This window comes from Ochlerotatus camptorhynchus, unplaced genomic scaffold (assembly GCF_037179485.1).
Source record: "Ochlerotatus camptorhynchus isolate MF236.1 unplaced genomic scaffold, CSIRO-AGI_Acam_v1.1 ptg000458l, whole genome shotgun sequence".
Taxonomy (NCBI): Eukaryota; Metazoa; Arthropoda; class Insecta; order Diptera; family Culicidae; genus Ochlerotatus; species Ochlerotatus camptorhynchus.
Window position 1 is genome coordinate 743,697 of NW_027040944.1, and position 22,019 is coordinate 765,715.

At 38.5% G+C, this 22,019-nt stretch overlaps 2 protein-coding genes across 2 annotated transcripts in view; one reads left to right on the forward strand and one right to left on the reverse strand.

The window, feature by feature from the left end:
- nAChRalpha1 (nicotinic acetylcholine receptor alpha1) overlaps window positions 1-22,019 on the reverse strand; it is a 269,161-nt gene that overhangs the window by 218,997 nt on the left and 28,145 nt on the right. Inside the window, exon 2 of the mRNA XM_065235105.1 lies at window positions 15,298-16,465. The gene's annotated coding sequence lies outside the window, so the exon portion shown is untranslated. The remainder of the gene's footprint in view (window positions 1-15,297; window positions 16,466-22,019) is intronic.
- LOC135712144 (histone H2A, sperm-like) overlaps window positions 4,776-22,019 on the forward strand; it is an 83,450-nt gene continuing 66,206 nt past the window's right edge. The window contains exon 1 of the mRNA XM_065235112.1: window positions 4,776-4,837. Coding sequence (XP_065091184.1) covers window positions 4,776-4,837 — 62 coding nt within the window. The remainder of the gene's footprint in view (window positions 4,838-22,019) is intronic.

Consider the following 22,019-nt stretch of genomic DNA (forward strand, 5'->3'; position numbering starts at 1 on the left):
ACATCTTTCAAGTATAAGGTTATTCAAATATGACAATCTGGTCAAGCCGCCATTTTAACAGTTAAGTCCCTTTAAATGCGCCTTCTAATGGTAATCATCTTGCTTTGGGTCTCGTTTCCAATTTTATTTCAATAGCACAAGCACTACCCACGTAACCATAGGTACGTTATTTCGCCTTTTTGGCTATATACGGCTCAACAATGGCTATATCAGTGTTTGTAAGTTCTGATGAGGCCCTTTTATAGCCAAAAAGGCAAAATATCGTGCCTATGGTTACTTGGGTAGTCGAGTTTTCTTTCTTTAAATTGGCAGCCTGGAGTTTGTTTACCTTCCTCCGCGCTACTTTTGCCCACAAACTGTGCAATTCGAATAACCTTAGTCTTGAGAGATCTTGGTTTTCTCTTCATTTTACTGCTACACACCCGCCCTGAAATGAATGTCGTCATTAATGCAATGCTTTGGGATCATTTCGGAAGCTGTGAACAGGCGCATGCGTCCTGCAGGGTAAACAAAACAGCACTGCTGCTGATGGGCGGAGGACCTTACACGTTTATTACGAGAAAAATGCTACAAGTTGAAATGCTCCATTGTGGGGCGTAATACTTTCCTATTCGCAAGTTTTATACCAGAAACAGTAATACCTATTAGGAAAAATTGCACAGATTTTTTCTTACTTAGAAGAGTGTTTTTTGGAAATACCGTGCCGATTCAAATTTCGGACACTTAAACTCGAATTTCGGACACTTTTAAAAGTTGATTATCTCGGTCGAATATGATCCACATGCCTTGTAAATTTAAAATTTTTTTGATTAGTGCCCTCCACGATCATCTAACATTATTACTTTGTTTCTAACTGGATGTAATATTTAATTAAAAATGAAAGTGTCCGAAATTTGAATCGTCCGAAATTTGAATCGGAACGGTACACTTAATTCAGTTTTAAGCGATTTCAATTGCAAGACAGCAACAGCATTACAGATTTTTGAATTTTTTGTGATTTTTTCAAAGCAAGTTGCATTAAATTTGGTTGCAAATTGAGATCACACGATTAAAAATTGAGGCGAAGAAAAACGTGCGAAAACATAATTGAGTGTAAATAATTTAAGAAAATTCATGGTATATAGTATGAACAAAAAAAATGGTTTCCGTAGGGGTAAGGGAACGACTGTCTCGCGTTGCTTTCCACAGAAATCCAGTTGGCTTTTGCTAAAAAAGAGCAAATGGCTTCTGTGTTCTTGGATATTAAGGGGGCTTTTGATTCAGTATCGGTTGAAGTCCTTTCAGACAAACTCCACGCTTGTGGCCTTTCCCCATTAATTAATAACTTTTTGTACAATTTGCTGTCAGAGAAACATATGAGCTTTTCTCATGGAAACTCTACAGCTTCTCGATTTAGTTACATGGGTCTCCCCCAGGGCTCATGCTTAAGCCCCCTTTTGTACAATTTCTATGTCAGAGAAATTGACAACTGTTTAAGTGACAACTGCACGTTGAGACAACTTGCAGATGATGGCGTAGTGTCTATGACAGGGCCCAAAGGGGTCAACCTGCAAGGACCCTTACAGGATACCTTAGACAATTTGTCTACTTGGGCTATCCAGCTAGGTATCGAATTCTCCACGGAGAAAACTGAGTTGGTCGTTTTTTCTAGGAAGCATAGCCCAGCACAACCGAAGCTTCAACTTTTGGGTAAGCCGATCACTCATTCCATGTCTTTCAAATATCTTGGGGTCTGGTTCGATTCAAAATGCACCTGGAGATCCCACATTGAGTATCTGAGACGAAAATGCCAACAAAGGATCAATTTTCTCCGAACAATTACCGGAACGTGGTGGGGAGCTCATCCGCAAGATCTTCTAACATTGTACCGGACAACGATTTTATCGGTTTTGGAGTACGGTAGTTTTTGCTTCCAGTCGGCGGCTAAAACTCACATCATCAAACTGGAACGTATCCAGTATCGTTGTCTTCGTATCGCGTTAGGATGCATGCACTCGACTCATACGATGAGTCTCGAAGTGTTGGCGGGCATGTTGCCACTATCGGATCGGTTTTCGGAATTGTCCCTCAGGCTCCTCACCCGTTGTGAAGTTATGAACCCACTGGTAATCGAAAACTTTGAGAAGCTTCTTGAGCTAAACCCTCAAACTCGTTTTATGTCATTGTACTACGTGTACATAACTCAGGATGTCAGCCCTTCACAGCATAATCCCCATCGTGTATGCTTCTCCGACTTCGGCAATTCAGTTAGTTTTGATTTATCTATGACGCGGGAGATTCGTGGAATCCCAGAACATTATCGTTCCATGATTGTTCCGTCAATTTACGCTGCAAAGTTTGGCCAAGTTGATTCCGCAAGATCGTTCTTCACAGATGGATCACTAATAGAGTCGTCCGCTGGTTTTGGTATTTTTAACGAATTTCATAGCGCCTCTCGAATGCTTCAAGCTCCTTGTTCCGTATATGTTGCTGAACTGGCGGCAATATATTATACGCTAGAAACGATCGCCTCACTTGCACCAGATCATTATTTTATTTTTACGGATAGTCTCAGTTCTGTCGAGGCTATTCGCTCTATGAGGCCGGTAAAGCACTCCTCGTATTTTCTCATGAAAATACGAGAGCTTTTAAGTGCTTTATCTTTAAGATCTTTTGTCATCACCTTTGCATGGGTCCCATCTCATTGCTCGATTCCGGGCAATGAGATGGCTGACTTACTTACTAAGGTGGGCGCTATGCAAGGCGATATTTACGATCGACAAATCGCCTACAATGAATTTTTCTTCATTTATCGTCAACAGTCGCTCACCAGCTGGCAAAATAAATGGAGTGAAGGAAGTTTGGGACGATGGCTATTCTCGATCATCCCTAAGGTGTCGAAGAGTCCTTGGTTCAAGGGGTTGGATGTGGGTCGAGACTTCATTCGTCTGATGTCTCGCCTCATGTCCAATCACTTTTCGTTAAACGCTCACTTGTTTCGTGTTGGGCTGGGAGACAGCAATCTCTGTGAATGTGGACAAGGTTACCAAGACGCCGATCACATCCTTTGGTCTTGTGCTGAGCATCGCGGAGTCAGATCTGAACTGTACGATTCCCTTCGGGCTCGAGGTAGACAACCTAATGTTCCAGTTCGGGATATTTTGGCTAGACGTGATCTGGAGTTTATGAAACTCATATATGTTTACTTTAAGAATACTAACCTTAGATTGTAAGTTTGATTAACCTTGTGTTTAGTTTGTGTATTGTGCGTGTAGTTTTTTTTTTATGTTTGTCTTCAAGATGAATAGAAATAAGTTCATGTTTTAGGATTAATTAAATATTTGTATAATAAATCATATTTCAAACCTCCTTCTCCCTTTCCCCACCCAAAAATTGTAAATCTCCACTAACCTCGAGACGACCGCGAGTAATCGGTTCAATTCCTTTAACTCTAGATTTAAGACATTAATCATGTATAATGAAAATGATAACTCGGCTCTGTAAAGTTTATTCGATTGAGCCTGTACAAATAAATTAATATAAAAAAAAAGTATGAACAAAAACAGAATTTCAGACTTTGCTCTCTTCTATTTCCATGAATCTTTGCAAAATTATTCGCTATGAGCAATCATACAAAATTGGGCAGAAATTCGGTCATTGTGACTCGCGTCTTATTTTTCAAAATGGCATTTTCGATATTTTTCAATATGATTTATGTATCATGTATCGTTTAATCGGAATGACATCTGAGACAAAGTTGTAGGGGAATAAATGGCCTTTTCACAAAAATATATACATGGTAAAAATATATACATGGTAAAAATATATACATGGTAAAAATATATACATGGTAAAAATATATACATGGTAAAAATATATACATGGTAAAAATATATACATGGTAAAAACACAAATGTTGCAATGTAGCAAAAATATTAACAGCAAAAACAAAGTGTTTTTTAATTCATGAACCAGGCATCGAAGGGCGAACGTTGTGAAGTGAAATGCTAAGAAAAGTGTCTCAGCAATCCATAAAAAACAGTCAGAAAAATCACAAGAATAATCAGGAAAAGCCATAGTCAGAGAAATCAAACCTTTCTAATGATTTTTCCTTCTTATCTTTCACTAGTAAAAAATCCAAAAATCTCTTACTCCTATTGAGTTATGAACAAAAAAACTAACGGCCCGGTAAGCGTTGGTTCAACTTCACTGATTTTTTTTATAAAAAAAATCCCTTACAATCGTGTTTCCTGATCTTCCTTGCCATTTTTCTCCACTGTAAAAATTTTCGTGGAAATCTTTTTTTCAGATTATGTTTTTGATTGGTTGCTGAGATACTTTTCTTGCCATTTCACTATTCAGCGATCGTTCTACGATGCTTGGGTCATGATTTATGAATTTTTTACGTGTTTTCCAGAAAAATCCCAAAACATAAACTTAAATATCTCTTTAAAATTAACCAACCACACTTTTTTGACGTAGGATTACGTCTTTCGGTAACATATTGGGGGTGCAGTTTCAAAAAACCAAAATCGACCGCGTTGCGAAAAGTAGTCAGGTTTTAACCGCTCTGTCAATAGTGGATGGATTTTAATTCTAAACAAGCTTTCCCTAACACAGATTTCAAAATCGAATTCCAGCCGGTCTCGCCGAACGGTGCTTATTCAATCATGTGTGATTGTGTCCGGTCGGTCATCATCGGCAGCAGCAGCAGCAGTTCTTTCTGCGAGTGGCGTTGAACATTGTTCTCCAGTACACAACGAAAGGTTCACCGCAAGCAGCGAGCTGCAACCCACATGAGCGGCCATTCACCGAAGAAGGAAGCCACACCGCTACTGATCGGATTCAGTAGCTCTTCGTGAGTCGCTGTGGGATATCTATAGTATGCCAAGCTCGTCACCCTCGTTCCAAACAATATACAGAACGCCAGCCTCATCTGTGTTGAACACCCTAATAGCTCAGCATTACTCAACCATCACGACAAAATGGTTTTTTTGAGGACCACCATAAATTTGTTAAAGACTATTTTCTGGACATTTGTCAAGGTCATCAATCGGATGTCAGTTCCCATGAATTTAAATCTAACATACCATGTATTTTTAAGGCAACATTGGGGATGCAATTTCAAACACCAAAGTCAGTTGCGGCATGAAAGTGGTCTGATTTTGATCCAGAGATGATGGATTTTAATTCTTATTGGCTTCGATAGGAAATATTTCTACCAATCTGTTAAAATTAAGACTATATCAATTCTAGATAGATCTGGAATTAGGGCGTAACAGCTTTTGTAAACAATGACTTCTATCGACGATTTCTTGGAACTCAAGGCACGCAAACCAACATAACCGTCGGGTAGGGGAAGCCTTCCTCTACCCGATGGTGTTGTTGATTTGCGTTGGTGAGCCTTAACTTTCTAGCAATCATCGAAAGAAGCCATTGTTTACAAAAGCTTTTACGCCCTAATTCCAGCTCTATCTAGACTTGTCAAAAGGCTACTATTGAAAATTGCACGAATGCTATGACAATTAAAATTATCACCGATTGCCTGCAAAAAGCGTTTTCCCTAACACAGCTTTCAAAATCGAATTCCATCCGTGTTTATTCAATCACCGCCTGTGGTGAGTGGTGGTGTGTGATCGTCATTAGCAGCAGCAGCAGCAGCAGCAGCAGCAGCAGCAGCAGTAGTGCTTCCGGTGCGTGGCGTTGTACATTTTTCTCCAGAACACAACGAAAGGCTCCCCGCAAGTAGCTAGCTATCAAGGTTGCCCACAAGAGCCCTCGATTCACCGAAGGAGGAACCGAACTGCTACTGATCGGATTCAGTAGCTCGTCATGAGCCGCTGTGGGATACCTATGCCAATCGCATCACCCTTACTCCAAACATCATACATCTCGCCAGCCTCATCCATGTTGAACGCCCTAATAGCTCAGCATTACTCAACCATCACGACAAAACGGTTCTTTTCAGTACCACCATTAATTATTGTTGTTTAACAGTTAATTTTCGTTGAACGTTCACTCGCCTTGCTGTCAGCCACATCACCCCTAAGTCTATTTGATAAAGTACCCAGCAACCAAACGTTCGTGGTCAAATGCGTAACAGTATTGAAGTGGTATACAAACATTCTCGCAATGACCCAATACCACGTGACCTTATCAATTAACCCGAAACACTTCGAATTAAGGCAGGGTTTTCTCCAGAACGCTAGGAAAAAGCAACAAAATTCTCGAATTGATATTATTGATCGCAAAGATCTCGCGTTTGGAAAACTTTAGCGAGAAATTCCACCATTTAATTTTTGCTTTGTATAAACCAAAAATTCCGTTTTATGCTCGAAAATGCGTAATTGTTTCATCAGAAAACGAGGCGTTTCAGTGATGGAAACAAGAGGTTTCCCTAACACAGTCGCGAAATATTGATACCGAGCACGTAATCCTACGTCAAATCTACGGTCTTGGATGCAACACCTTGCTAGGGACGAACCAGCCCAGGGCTGAAAGGCACCCTAATAAAGATATGAAAAAAACCCCTTACTTTTTAAATTGTTTTCGTTCATATAACACTCTACCTGTGGGAAAAATTGCATACAGTTTTAAGACCCTTCGGCCCATTTTGCCCGATAATATAAAAAATACCCTCATCAAAAATGCTAACTTCTCAGACATTTTCAAAAAGGTCAGATCGAATTGAAACCCCAAAATAGGAGACTGTCAGAAAATGGTAAAGATTGATGAACGTTTAGATGTCGTGTTAATGGTTTGATGGTGGTATTTTATTATGTAAATGCATGAAACACAGAACTGTTGTTGTGGAACAAACTATTTCCACCTTTTTTATTACAGTCACAGCGGCAGTTTTCAAAACTGCTATAAATTACCCTTCAATAACGAGTTTTGGAGAAAATGGGGAAGAATAGGCTATCTCTTTAGTTTGCGCATTATGAAATCATCCACTGCATTTTATAGCTGTAGATAATCGGCAGCTAGGAAGAAACGGGCAAAATGGGGCATTTTTGGTTGTCTGCGCAAGATAAAACCAGCGGCATTCTATGCACTGCATTTTTTTTACACAAGAACAGGTATCTCACACCTCTTCAAACCTGCGGCATGAAAAAAGTACGACTCATGATCAGGTTTTTGCCCACTGTGCGATATTAAATAGGGGAAATGGCTCTAATGTTGACCTATGGATCTAAGATTGGGCCCATCGCTAAAAATCTGCTATTTATCAATTGTTCAATTGTATCTAGATGAACGCGTCATTGGGACGGTACTAATGGTTATTTTTGGTTGGTATTGAAAATTTAGTCGATTGCTGAATTTATGTATGGGCTAAAATTAGGGACACTTAGGTCGACATTACATACATTTCCCCTATGTAGAATTTTTTAATAAGAACTGTTTAAGTTATAAAACAGATATCATAAATTATCAGTTACTTTATCATTTTTCGTTGCAACCGTATTGTTTATTCAGGAAATGTATAGATTATAACACAAGTGGCGGCGGTGGTGTATTGGTAAGCGTAAGCAGGCCTGGGTTCAATTCCAGTCGGTGCCGCCGGGATCTTCTGAGGCATAACATCTCTGATCACGCCTTCCTTCGGAAGGGAATTAAAGCCATTGGTCCCCGGTTCATGAGTTGATGGGTCGATAGGTAGGGTCCAGGTGTGGGAACTGCCTCCCTGGCGTCGGTAGCATTGGCACGGAAAACAAGATTGATGGAAAACAAATCAAGGAAAAAATTTATCAGAGATGTTATGCAACAGAACATCCCGGCGGCGCCGACTGGGATTGAACCCAGGCCTGCTGGGGTGAGAGATAATCACGCTTACCACTACACCACCGACGCCGCTTATACATATTAGTTAGAATGATATTTATCTCATGTTTTTCTTTTCTGCACTTATTTATTTCTAAAGCTCAAACGTGTTAGCTTTACGGAGCCAACAAATTAAGTGTTTTTCGTTCAACATTAAAAAAAGGTCATGAATGAGTTCATTTCTTCCTGGGAGGTGACTGTTTGCTGCTTGCTTTTTCCCGTGCCTGCAACTTTTTTCGTTCTACTGTTTGCTTCTCTTGAACCCAAGGCTGCTGATCAAACAGCTACTTTGTCACCAAGTACGTCGAGTCATTACGGTAACCGATTTGCTGTTGAACCAGTTTTTCACTTTCTTGTTCTTCATCTCTGATTTATACGGATTCCGGGGTCATCTCGTCGATAGCCATCACTTCTTCATCGACCACCTCAAATGCTTTCGCTGTGTTTCCTCCAGCTACCACACCTGAGTACGAATTAGTTTAAAAGCTGCTAATCTTCATCCTGGTCGTGCTTCTCTTCGTCCATCCGTTCTTCGACCAATTGTTGTTTCTCTGACCGTTTCCGAGGCACTAAATTAGATACGTGGCAAGCTTAGTTTTGAAATGTTTTCTCAAAGGCTGCTTGAAGGTACTGATTACTGAGACTTGGACAGATTTTCAACGTTGACAGCAGAACATTCAATAGTTTACTTCCGGAACACACTAATTTCCTGCGACCAAACTCCGTATATCGTCTTGCTAATGCATGATTACCCACCTGTCTCAACGCTCGGTTGAGTACTACTTTCCTTAGCTGCATATTATGGTCAGAGAATTGAAATCAACGATTCAGATAAAGATAATGTCAGTTAACTTAGTTGTCTTTAAATTATCGACCGATAAATTATCAGATTATCAGATAAAGATAATGTCAGTCGAAGTTAGTTGTACCCAAAAGTAGGTAAATATGAATATACTCAACGTTGGGTTCCCACACTTTACTACCCCTGTTGGGTGGTTTTGCTCCTCCGTTTTTGAACACATTCGAAGGAAAAAAGGAGACAAACTAGTCTAAAGCCGTTGGGTACTTTTTTCTTACCGTGTATAGAGATTGAAAACCGATTTCAGAAAAAAAAAAACTGTCAAATACCCTGCAATCTGGGTATTTTCGGAACATGAATGCCATGCAGATGTAGACAATTGATGTCTGCCGTAATTTTGGAATCCAAGATGGCAGCTATTGGTTTTTTTAAAACAAACTGTACTCAACAATAAAATATTTGTGTAACGGGGATGATGTGTAGATGTTAGAAATCGATGTCCTTTGCCATTTTTAAATCCAATATAGCGGCCATTGATATCATAAAAACTGTCAAATACCATATAACATGGGTAATTTTTGCCATTTTGACTAGTTTATTTACAGTTTTCTCTAAATCGAATGAACGCCACCTTGGATTCCAAAATGGCGGTAGACATCGAATTTAGACATCTACTCGTCCTCCCGGTTCCAAAAATATCTGTAATGTAAGGTCTTTACAGTTTTTATGAAATCAATGCCTGCCATATTGGATTCCGAAATGACGGCACACATCGATTTTAGGCCTATACACGCCATCCATGTTCGAAAAAAACCCATATTGAATGTTTGACAGGTGGCGGATAATGATTTTTGACATCTACGTGTCATCCAGAATCCAAAACTATTCATATTGTACGGTATTTGGCCAACAAAACAACTTTTCCGAAGACTGCAAGTTCCAAGATTTCAAGATGCATTACGCAGTGATTGTTATCATATCAGTGTATTGTCGTTTTTGTTGCTAATCATGATGTGAAACACAAATGATAATTCATGATCTCACATGTACACTGATCAGGATTCCGTTTACTAGTGTTTTTATCGTCGGTAAGCATAGGGAAGATAGGATTTTCTTGATTCCCTGATTATGGTGTGTAGCAGCACCAATGAGGGCTTACAGACTTGCATGAGTATTTACAATTTATGAAGTGCTCGAATCGAAAGATCCAAATCGTTGCATTCTTTATAGAGGTTTCCAAGTAACATTGCAAGTTTTATCAAGGATTAAATTATTCTACAAGTCTACTGATCCCTCATAAAACCAGAATTGTTACGTTTTTTTTTTTTTCATTAGTTTTTCATCGATCTTGTTTTCCGTGCTGAGTACCAATGCTACCGATGTCAGCTGCCACACCTAGATCCTACCTATCGACCCATCAACTCTTGGACCGGGGACCAACTTCCCTTCCGAATAAAGGCGTGATGAGAAATTGTATGCCTTAGAAAATCCCGGTGGCGCTACATTTCCTTCCCTATCCCTAGCTATGGTAAAGACGGGCGTGGCCGGGAATAGCGACGGTCATGCTTCTGTTACTCTTGTTTAGATTGGAACCAATGTTTACTCCCCAGCATTATTCCTGAAAGTAGTCTAACTGAGAATTTCAGAAGAGACGTGAGTGTCGCTAGTATCCAATCTACGAAGTATATCATAACAACGCTAACGCTTAGAAAATCCCGGTGGCGCTGACTGGGATTGAACCCAGGCCCTTTGGAGTGAGAGGCAATCACCGGCGCCACCCAGAATTGTTACTTGGGCTAAGAGTTGCATACATCGATGGCCTATCATGGACAATTTTCAAACATCTAGGGGAAATGGATAAAATGTCGACTTAAATGCTCCTAATTTGGGCCCATACATAAATTTAGCAATCGGCTAAATTTCAAGCATAGCAACCAAAAATATCCATTAGTACCGTCCCAATGACGCGTTAATCTAGATAAAATTGATAAATAGCAGATTTTTAGCGATGGGCCCAATCTTAGATCCATAGGACAACATTAAAGCCATTTCCCCTATTATTTATCACTTGTAGTTCTTTCAAAATCGATTTGCCAGCCGTCTTCCAGATTGGGGTAAGGAATAGAAGTCTGGAGTGGAATAGCACGTAATATAGCATCACGGACCATTTCTTTGGTATAAAACCAGAGATTCTTCTAAGAACACCGCAAACCGAACCTAAATTGCCTTTGAGCACATTGATGAGTGCAGACAACAACAATACCTCTTCAATTACAAACCCAAGAACTTCGAACACATCCCAGGATGGAAGTTGCCTTTGAGACGAGTGAAAGATCGTGTGCTGTGTCTAACTCATGTTCAGCGATAGCAGATGTCTTGTTTAATCAGTCGGCGGAGGACATCAATGCCAATTTCTTTGATAACATATGGACGTATCGTCTGTGAATAGTCGTAGTTTTCCACTCAATCACAGTTTCGACAAATAAATGATGAATAGCAGCGAGAGGATTGAACCCAGGTTGCTTCCTTAAGGTACAACTGTTCTTATCGAGTTAGGGTTACTTTTGGTACCCCCAATAGAGAAAGATTTCCAGCGATTCGTGAGGTAATTATCAAACATCGATTTTGTGACTCCTCTGGGTTTCAGGTTTCCTATTTCTTGACCAGTTTCAAACACCTTTTTGAGATCTATTAACAGTGCAGAACCAAGTTGATAGTTGCTAAGATCCTTGCTGTTGTCAGACATGAATATCGGGACTACACGAGCAAGTTTTAGGCAGCCTCGGTACTGGCCAGTTTGAATTATTTCGTTAAAAACCTCCATTATGAGCTGAGCAAATAATTGGTAATGGGTTTTTACGAAATAGGAGGGTATATTATCAAGTACAGATGATTTTTGAATGTTCCAATTATTGATTACGTTTATGACCTCATTGATTGTTGTTGGGTACAAATATAAAGAACTTTGTTGGGGAACTAAGGTGCCAAACTTGTGAATGTTGTGTGTCGCTGTTAATATTTACGGTCAGGTTTTTTTCCAATATAGCAAAAAACAGTCGGTTGATGCGTTGCAGATCCGGTCCACATCAGAAACTATCAGACTATTGCATTGAATGTTCCTCTTAAAAGAATCGGTATTCCCAAGTCACAATTCTGGTTTTATCGTGGTTTTGAAGAAGTTTATAAAGCTTAGAATGGACTTGAAGAACATAATAAAACCGGAAATATGCTTGGGTTCCCAAATAGGTGCTAAAATGTTCAAGCAAATAGATACAGCTATTATCGACGATATGTGCTTGTGTGTGTATTAGAGACCGGTTGCGCAAAAAGACTAGGGTGGGAAACGGATTCGAAATTCAAATGTCATTAGTGGAATACATCCGTAGACCATATAGGTTTACCCTTGTATAATTGTATGTGATTAATGTCGGCTCTAAACCAATGAACTGTAAAAATATAGATCGATTGATTAGAAAACAGCCGCATATAAGCGATGTATATAGCTTTTTAATTACCGTGATATTCGGGGAGTTACAGTAGGTCAGCATTAGTCCTCTATACAAAGCCAAAAAAAAAATTAAAATTATGCTGGTCGTTTGTTTGCTTTATTTTCAATAGTTGAGATCCGATCTTACGATGCAACATTGTAGCAACGTTCAGAATATTTCCACAAAACAACAACAAAATTCCAGCATCTTGCCTTATTCAATAAGCTCGAAGCTCAGATACTTCAATTGATTGACAAGCTATTTTCTTGTAGGGGACTTGCTTTACGATGCCAGTCAAGGACATTTAGCCATTGCCGGAAGATAAAGGGAAACTTTTTTTATGGGCACATAAAATATCGAAGCAAATAGCATCCGGAAAAATACGAGCGCACAGTACAGCGCGAGAAGCGAAGCGTCTGTTTTCCACTGTGTGAGTAGCCATTGCCGCCAATTATCGTGACAATTGTGTTTACTTCCTAAATCGAAGACGAAATTGTCAGTGACGCGAGAATTGATTGCAATCCTCTTTTTATTCTTGAATTTTGCAACGAATCAAAACGACGTAGTTTCTGTATTGTTATTGGAATTTGGCAAAAGCAACCAAAGATGAGGATTTTTTTTTCGCTGTGGTGGTTTATATTTTGACATCGATTTTTGTAAACATAAAAATCATTATATCACATCACGTTGGACATTCGGTTCACAAACAAGAAAAATCTCATGGTTTTATTGAATTTTTAACAGCGGATCGTAGCTGAGAGAAAATGTAGGTAAACGAGAAATTTGTTAAAAAGTTACTATACCAATTTTCGCTAATCCTAAACACAACTGACGGAAATTGAAGGAAATGCAAGGTTTAACTTGGTCAGAAGTTAATTTTAGAATAGTTTCAGGAAGTATAGTACGGGTGACTGTTGTTGTATAAAACTGGCTGTTAATTACTCCGTTCCATCAGAACTTTAACAAAATTTAAAATGTACCTTTCTTCAATATCTGCATGATGAATCATCAGGGATGACTAGACCTCAATGGTTATAAATGATATTTGATAACTAATCAGGTAAACTACTGACGAGGATCATGACAAAGGCGGGTGTAGAATGGACAGGTCCTTATTACATGGCATTTGTAACATTCTTAAAATGAAGAAACAAATAAAACGTACGGCACCATCCTCAAAACGCATTCTGAGGTTATTCCTTAATACTAGAGTGTCTCGGAATATATAATACTAAAATAAAAATGAATTAAGAGCTAAACATCACATCTAAATTAAACCTAAATTTCGTTTGAAAGCTACATGTTATACAACTAAAATCATACTAGGGTTAGGTATCCCAATAGTGGAGGAAGTATTTTGGAACAAAATGCTCATTATTGACATCATACCACTCCAAAACGTCCAAAAGATGGCACTATAGTGGTATATTAGTAAAGATATCAATGAATCTTTGGGAGACTCTAAAAGTGGAAAAAGATGTAAACACTCATTCTTATTTAATATCATATTGACGCATCTACAAATGGTGTTTTTTTTTAATTGTATTTGGATATCATTATCAGCTTCAATTTAAGGGTGGTTGGGGTGAAATGGGCTCCCTAAGGATATTGACGTTTTTTTACCCCTGGATTTATTTTCCGTGCTGAGCACCAATGCCAATCCAATCCTGAACCGGAGACCAACGGCTTTACTTTCCTTCCCCCGGCGGCGTCGACTGGTGTTGAACCCAGGCCTGCTGGGGTAAGGGGTAATCACGCTTATCACCATCGGTGCCGCTGTAAGGATATTGATGTTGTTCATGATGAAAATAAGTGTATTTTTGGTATCTTGTTAGACATTATGACATTATGATATAAAATACAGATTATAACTTTGGATCATCATTTTCAGCATTTAAAATTTAAAATCAAAGATGCCTACTAGAAGAATTCGCTAATGTAGGTGGGTGAAAAATGGACAAGCGTTGTAGTAAAATAAATATTAAATAGTAAGCTTGGTTAAAATGGTTGAAAATGACCTAGGCGAAACAAAACATAAATTCAATATTATTTAGCTAGATTTAAATGGAATCAATTTAATACTGATAAAAATTGAAAAATTTCAACGGGTTAGTTATGTATGAATGATATACATACAAAATAAAGAACTTAAAAATAATAATTATATTCCTGTCCTTTTTACCCCATTGAACAGCATATTTTTTTAATGTTCGCGATTGGACAATGGTAATCCAATTCTTAACATCTTTAGGTACAAAGGTTTTACTGAAAACCTAAACTTTTGATGTTGGGTAGCGGTTATATAGTGTTTACACTTTTTGCTTGTAATATTATTGAGTTCAAATTTGTAAAATATCATTAACACACATGTTGAGGGTGATGTCATATGATTTCTTAATTTTTGCATCACTTGATACTTTACGAAAATCACAGAATGTTCCGATTGCTATGAAATAAGGTAAACATAAAGCCAGTCGTACGATCAAAAGTGTGATACTTAACTTATTCTCGACGAAACAAGTACCTGACTGTTTTATCCCACCTGTCCATTTTACCCCGACCTCCCCTACGTTTATGCGTCAATCACTATTCTACCCATTTTATTGAGCAATCGTGTTTAGAGCTTCAGGGCTTCTATTCCAGCGAAAATATTTCGATTTTAATTCGATTTTACGTTTTCTGGACATTGTAAACATTCCGCCCATTCCGTAGTCAGTAAAGGGCCACCCACACTAGATCCCAATCTGATGCGTTACGGTTAAGTGAAAAGGCAACTAACCATCACTCGATTTGATTCTTCTTCTTCTTATTGTATTCCTAAATCGGCGGAGGCGAACCAGCCTAAGGCTGAAAGCCTCCTAAATAAAGCTAAATTAATTAATTCCTAAATCGCTTAGGCGTCCACCTCTTAGTTCGCCTTTTTGTCCACCTAAAATATTCATAAGTATGTATTACATGCAATCAAGAGCTAATGAACAATCAGCAAAGTTATAAACCTTGAATGAGTGATCTTGTGCATGGAATTAGTTTGATTCCAAATGCTTGAAATTTTGAGAAATTTCTATGCTTTCACCTAACGTCGAACTTTTGCCCCAACATACTCTAATCATAAACTTTAACTATCTTGAACAACTTTCAAATGATCGCATGGAATAATCCGTTGCCTTTAGCTGTAAAGCATTAAATTTTCTATACATTTGCAATACTTACGGTCGATCCGCAAATCGGTGCATCGCCTGCAGCTGACAGCCTAGCGCCCCTGCGGAGCCTCCTCCGGTACGAAGGTGGCACCTTTGGCACCTTTATCGGGCGCCGTCCTTAGAAACTTTTCACGAGTCGTTTTGTTCACGAGTGCAGTATTCAAGAGCAGCAGCGTCGTTGTTCTATTTTAGATAAGGATTTCACTGCACTGCACTAGGCAGTAGGTATATCAGTGCAGCAATGGCTTCCACACTAGTATGGAACCAAATGTATCCTTCTCACTTAGGTGTATCTTCTACGAGTGCACTGTGATTGATTGGATATTGACTGTAAACATTATGTTTTAACACACACATATATCATACGTCGAGATTTAAAGCCATTTATGTGAATTGGATATTATTGTTTAACTACACTAACACGCTAAAAAAAACCTGCACCAGTTGGCAGATGCACTACTTTTGTTATCGAGTAGAAATAGGATGCAAAGGGTTAATGTACACAGGCGGTGTGAGAATCAGAGAGTAAAAACTATCCTGCTTCACCGTAAGCTTTTGATTGCCTTTTAGAGGCACGTCCTGCAGCACACAACAGTTCACTTTCCATAAAATTCCAATCCAAGCTGCACTGTATTCGATTTCGGGACGTGATCACGCACACATTCACTTGATTCGGTATAACTTTTTTTTGTTTTCTCACAGTTTTATTTTTCCTTCATGCTTCAGCTTCTTCAGCTGATTTTCTCTTCAAAGCACTTGAGCTGAAATATTCACACTTATCCTCTCAGTCGATTTTTCCTTATTCCTCATTTGCTCGACAAACCCAAGGGCATAGCTAGAGCAAAGAGAGTAGGAGCACAAAAAAAAAACTTTTCCTATCCGAGAAAATTTAAATGCTTTTCCTCTTCTCACCCTCCAACTGAGGTTCAACTTCTAGCGCTTTTTTCCGTTCGCTAGCAAGTTCTATCTTTCCTTCGGTTGTTCGCTTCGTTCGAATTCATTAAAACTCATCAAATGCAATTACGCCTTTCCGTTTTAGCTTCAGGCTCAATTCCGTGCAATGCGTTTTAGCCAGCAGTTCTTTATTCTGTGCTGTGTATTTTATTTTCCTCTGACTAGTCTTCACTGCTGAATTTCTCCAAACTGCTACGCCGCTAGCCATTTAAATCGTTGGCATTCTGTGGAAGAGAAGAAGATTTCAGAGATTCTCGATGGTAAATGTGGAAGTTTGTGCTTTCGCTAAAACTTATTCCGTCTGAGTTGGGAATGCTGCCTTCCTCCCCCAGAGAAGGAAACGCTTTCACAGTTGGTAGGTAGGTGCTGCTGGTGGAAAAGTTTTCTCAAGTACCTCCTCGGTCTCAGGCACACATATACGTAGGGCGTGCCGAAAGCGCGACCTGCTGAGGGTTCAAGACATGATCTTTCGGCAAAAATCATGCACATCAAAACGCCAAAGAAGACTGATGGGTGCTGCGTTGTGTAATTTATGAGCATTATTTCTACGTGCGTGCGTAAAACAACACCGGTGGGAAGGAAAAGTTTGCTGATGTGTGATGCACCCGGGGAGCGAACGGTGTAAATTTATGTTTTCGGGGCTGATATGTCTTCATACTTCTTCTTCATTATGGCTGTTACGTCCCAACTGGTACTAACCACCGGGTCTCAACTTGGCGTTCTTGCACAGGTGCATAGAGAACATTCCAAGCCTGCATATTTTTCGCATTCCTATTTAGCGTGGTAAGTAATTACAAAAGATGAATCAATGTTTTGATCCGTTAAAATCATTAAATGGACCACGAATCAAACCTGCTGCCTCTGGTATGATACGACGCAGTTTTACATACTTGGATATCGCGGTGGTGCTTGGCCAATTCGGAACGATAAGACAACATGTTCGTGAACGATATCCGGCAACATACAGATACTCCATGTTCAGTGGGATACGGGGCATCTACATGGAAATTTCCAAGGAGATAACGGCGCGTTTGTTTTACGACGGCCTCAAGAATAAATGTTTCAACTGCAAGATGGAGGGCCATCTTAAAGCTAATTGTCCAAAAACAGCAAGCTTGAAGTCCACCGGAGCCAATGCTGGATCATACAGTGGTGTGGTTGCTGGTGCTGTTGCAAACAATTCCACATGTAGAAGCAACAGTGCTCTGCAGCCAAACATGACACCGTTGCTCTTGAAAAACAATAGAACTGCTTCGAAACAAGCCAGCAGCCTTCGAACAGATCAACCGAGATAGTGTCTGGCCCAGGGACCAGCGTGATTCCAACAGAGGAGAAGAAAGGGGAGCGAGACGAGAAGATGGACGTTTCGACACAATCAACTGGCAGCAATGGCGCGACGAAGAAACAATTACCGAGAAGAGGGCGCTCTCGAACCAAAAAGCCGAACGGAGACCAACCGGTGGAGAGAATACTCTCGCACCTCTCCGGAAGATCGAGATCACGAAGTCAGGCTAAGAATGTTGGTAAGGAAAAGCAAGATAAATAAGGTGTAGATCTCTTTCTCTAACCCGAAATGACGGTGTATATAAGCTCGTATGAGCATCCTATTGTCACTCGTTACATTCAACTGCGCTAATCGAACGGTAATCAATTCATGCAATTCACTCGTAATGTAGCATCGATTAATTTAAACGCTATCAACTCTCCAGTCAAAAAATCCCTTTTTAAAGATTTTCTCTGGAACCATGATTCGGACATCGTTTTTGTACAAGAACTAGCTTTTGATAATTTTGCTTTCTTAAGTACTTGATTTGGTTGTTCGACTGGTTTTATGGAGATTTCGTTTTTATGGCTTTCTCAGTCTAGGGTAATTCAAACAGTTAGTTTTGCATTGCCCAACAACTGTTTGAATTACCCTAGACTGAGAAAGCCATAAAAACGAAATTTTCTTAAGTACGCATACGGCAATAGTCAACATAAGCGAGGATGGTAAAGGCACCGGAGTACTTCTGCGAAGTAATCTAAAAATTTTCTATGTTATTTTGAACGTCGTACGGTCGTATTTCGTCTGTTATTGTAGATTCGATAAACTATGTTAATATTTATGCCCATTCAGGAAGCGGATATAAGAAAGAAAGAGATGTTTTATTCAATGAAGATGTTCTCATTCACTTAGTTCACGGTAGTGAAAATGTCGGTGATTTTAATTGCGTTCTTAATGACGATGATATGATAGGTTCAGTTAAAAACTTCTGTGGTGGTCTGAAAAATTTAGTTGATTCTCTTGGGTTGAAGGATGTGGAAAAAACGATTCTGAAACAAACAAACCAACTTTACTTTTATAAGAGGTACTTCAAAGTCTCGGCTGTATCACTTATATGCATCTTTCGATTTTATTAAAAACGTTAAAACGGTATGTTCTGAGGCATAACATCTCTGATCACGCCTTTCTTCGGCAGGGAAGTAAATTCGTTGGTCCCCGGTTCATGAGTGATGGGTCGATAGGTAGGGTCCAGGTGTGGGAACTTCCTCCCTGGCGTCGGTAGCATTGGTGCTCAGCACGGAAAACAAGATCGACGGAAAACAAATCAATGGAAAAAAATAAAGTGAAGAAATTTGTCTCCACACCTTGTGATGTAAACAATTATTTAAGAAAAAACTCTGCAAAATTAGATTTTTGATTTACATTAGACAAAATTCAGGAGTGTTCTAAAAATTTAATTGAAGCTTCAAAAATTTCATAGATTATCCAACAGCATTAAGAAATCCAAAAGGATTTCAGTAAAATTCACTTCAGTGAAGAATGACGAGCTTGAGTGCAGGTCCTTGTTCCTGCTTCAGGAAAACTGCAAGATTTTTTCAGTGAACTTAATGGCAGTTCTGAAAACTACAGGGCAGTTACATGATGTCAAGAAATTAACGGAAACCGTCAAAATGTTCCGATAGAAGACCAAAGGACTTGAGGGAAGTCCATTAATTTCAATGTATTTTCAGAAACATGACAGAAGAATTGTGAGAACTACAGGAAAGTTCCATGAGCTTCAGTAAACATAAAAAATTTAGGACAGTCCCATTATCTTCAACAAAAAATAAGGAACGATAAAAACGTTCTGAGGAATGAATTAAAATGCCGAGAAATTCACAGAAGCTTAATAAACAAACTAAGAGAACATAAGAGAAGTTTCGAAAACTTTTGTAAAATGTTGGGATCTTCAGGGAAGCATCAAGAATCCTAAGGCGGTTCCATTAGTTTCAGGAAAACTGCAGGATCTTATAAGAAGTTGTGGCATCTTCAGGGAAGTTATATGAATTTCAGAATAATTTCCGGATCATTAGAAAATTTATGGAACATTAGAGAAGCACCGAAAACTTCAGGAGAGTCCAAAGAAGATCAGCAAAGATTAGGGAAAAGTTACACGAGCTTCAACAAAATTTTCAAAACTTTTGGAAGATCTAGGAACTTCATGGCAATTCTATTAACTTTAGAAGAATGGTAAGAACTTTTATAAAATACATACAAATTTCTGGGAAGTCTAGAAAACTTTAATGAAGTTCAGAGATCTTTCGGGCAGTTCGAATAACATCAGGAAAATTCGTAAAGCATCAGGAAAGTTTAGACTTTTGGGGAAGCTCTAAGATGTTGAATAATTAGATCCAATAATGTATGGATGGGCAGTTCCATGAATTTCAGGAGAATTTAGAGAATTTCATTTAAAATCTAAGAATTTCATAAATTATGCCGTTCTATTTTCAGGAAAATTTAGGGAACCTTAAAGAAGTTCTTTAAGTTTGATGGAATTTCAAAGAATTCTAGTGAATATATGAATTTTCAAGAAGGATTCGAGTACACAGAAGCCCAGAAAACTTTTTGAGCTTCATAGAATTTCAAAAAATTTTGGGAGAGAACTCCGAAATCTTCAAGGAAGATTCATGAACATCAGGAGAAAGCGGAAACATTTTAATATAAGTTTCGTAAGCTTCTGGGCAGTTTAAAAAGTTGCGGGAACTTCAGATGCTCCCAAATTTTAAAGTAGTCCAGAAAACTTCAGAGATGTGAAAACTTCATAAATGTTTAAATGTTCCACCGAAGTGCAGAGGTTATCAGTGAAGTTTAGGGATTATTAGGACTGTTCAATTATGTTCAAGAAAGCACTGAGAGCTTCAGAAGAATTTCAAGGAATATAGTGAAGTTCCTAAAGATCAGTTAATGTTAGGACATTTCCATTAGCTTCAGGGAAAATACATAAATTTTAAAGAAGTTTCAAGATCTTCTGGGAAATTGTTAAAACTTCAGGAAGTTCTGAGGACATCAGAAGGTACAGTGAACTTCTGGGAAGCTAAGAGAATCTCGAGGAAATCCAGAGAAATTAACAACACATTTCGAGAACTTCAGAAAAATTCTAGAAATTATTGATATGATATACATATGAATATCTGGAAAATTGCAGGATCTGTATGGATTTTGCCTTACATCTAATATCTGATTGTTATTTGTCTGACTGTTATTTGTCACGCTGCACTGCAGGAGATTCTTATTATCGCTTAAATTAATGGCGTCTATTGCCTGCTATGCAGTTCATCACTTCCCAATTCTCATTTGTGAACGATGACAGTGAGCATGGTGGGATAGAACAGGTATTAGGGGGTTGCTTATCTGGGTCTGGGTTCAACTCTCGTTTTAAGGTTAATTGCATGCTGATTGTAGAAAAGTTTCACCCCTACTCCAGTGTCAATTAGAAGAAACTGAATTGCGTGTACATGCAGTTATACATTCCTATATTACAATTATGGGGCGCTATTGTGGTGGGCGGGCGTGCTATTTCAAATCAGTGAGTAACCAGGTCTAAATTTAGCATGACAGATTGGTCATAAATTTAACTCCAAACACCAATGATTATTCCGTATTATGCCCAAAAGAAGAAGAAAAACTACTATAGAAAATATTAACTAAAGTCAAATATTAATTTATTAACTCATTTTGAAGATAATATCATTCATAACATACAATACATGATAATTATGAAAATCATGTGTGGTAATATCTGTAGTGTAAATCAGTGTATGTCATTCATACAGTTGCGCAGTACCTCACCAGCTGACGAATCGATTTTATTTTTCCGTCTCCGAATTCCATTAAACTTTGCATAGTTGTTCACTAAGGGCAATGAACCAAGTTTTTGCTGGAATTCTGAGACAAAATTAAATGAAAACTGGATTGCATTTTCTGAAGAAAAAAACGCTCTGAAAAATCAGAAATTTACGCCAAAAATTAAAAAAAAAGTTAGATACGTCAATACTAAAAATTTAAGGTTTTTCAATTAGTGCTGATTTGAAAGCTTGTAAAAAATGCTTCAATAGACACAATGAACACTTCCAAATTGAGCAAAATCTTAAAACATAAACAAGTACAAATTTTGAACTTTATCCTGAGCTGAGCATAAATTTAGAATTCCTTGATAATTTCGTTGGATTCTACAAGGTTCTGATGGAATCTTTTGGAATATGTAGTACTCACTATCCCGTTATAGATACATGTTGTCTAATCTGCCACCATCTGTTCTACAAAAATGTAAATTTTGGATACATGAACAACTTTCTAGGACATAACAAACATGTTGAGCCACCACAAATAAATATTGCCAAAAACTGATTTTTAAGGGCGCTCACGATAAATATAAATTTTTCTGCCTTAAAAACGTGCCGATGGAAAGATAGTGTTTTCAGTATAATTATTTGTAACAATGGTTTATTCAACTTTGCTAAACATGCATTGTAATA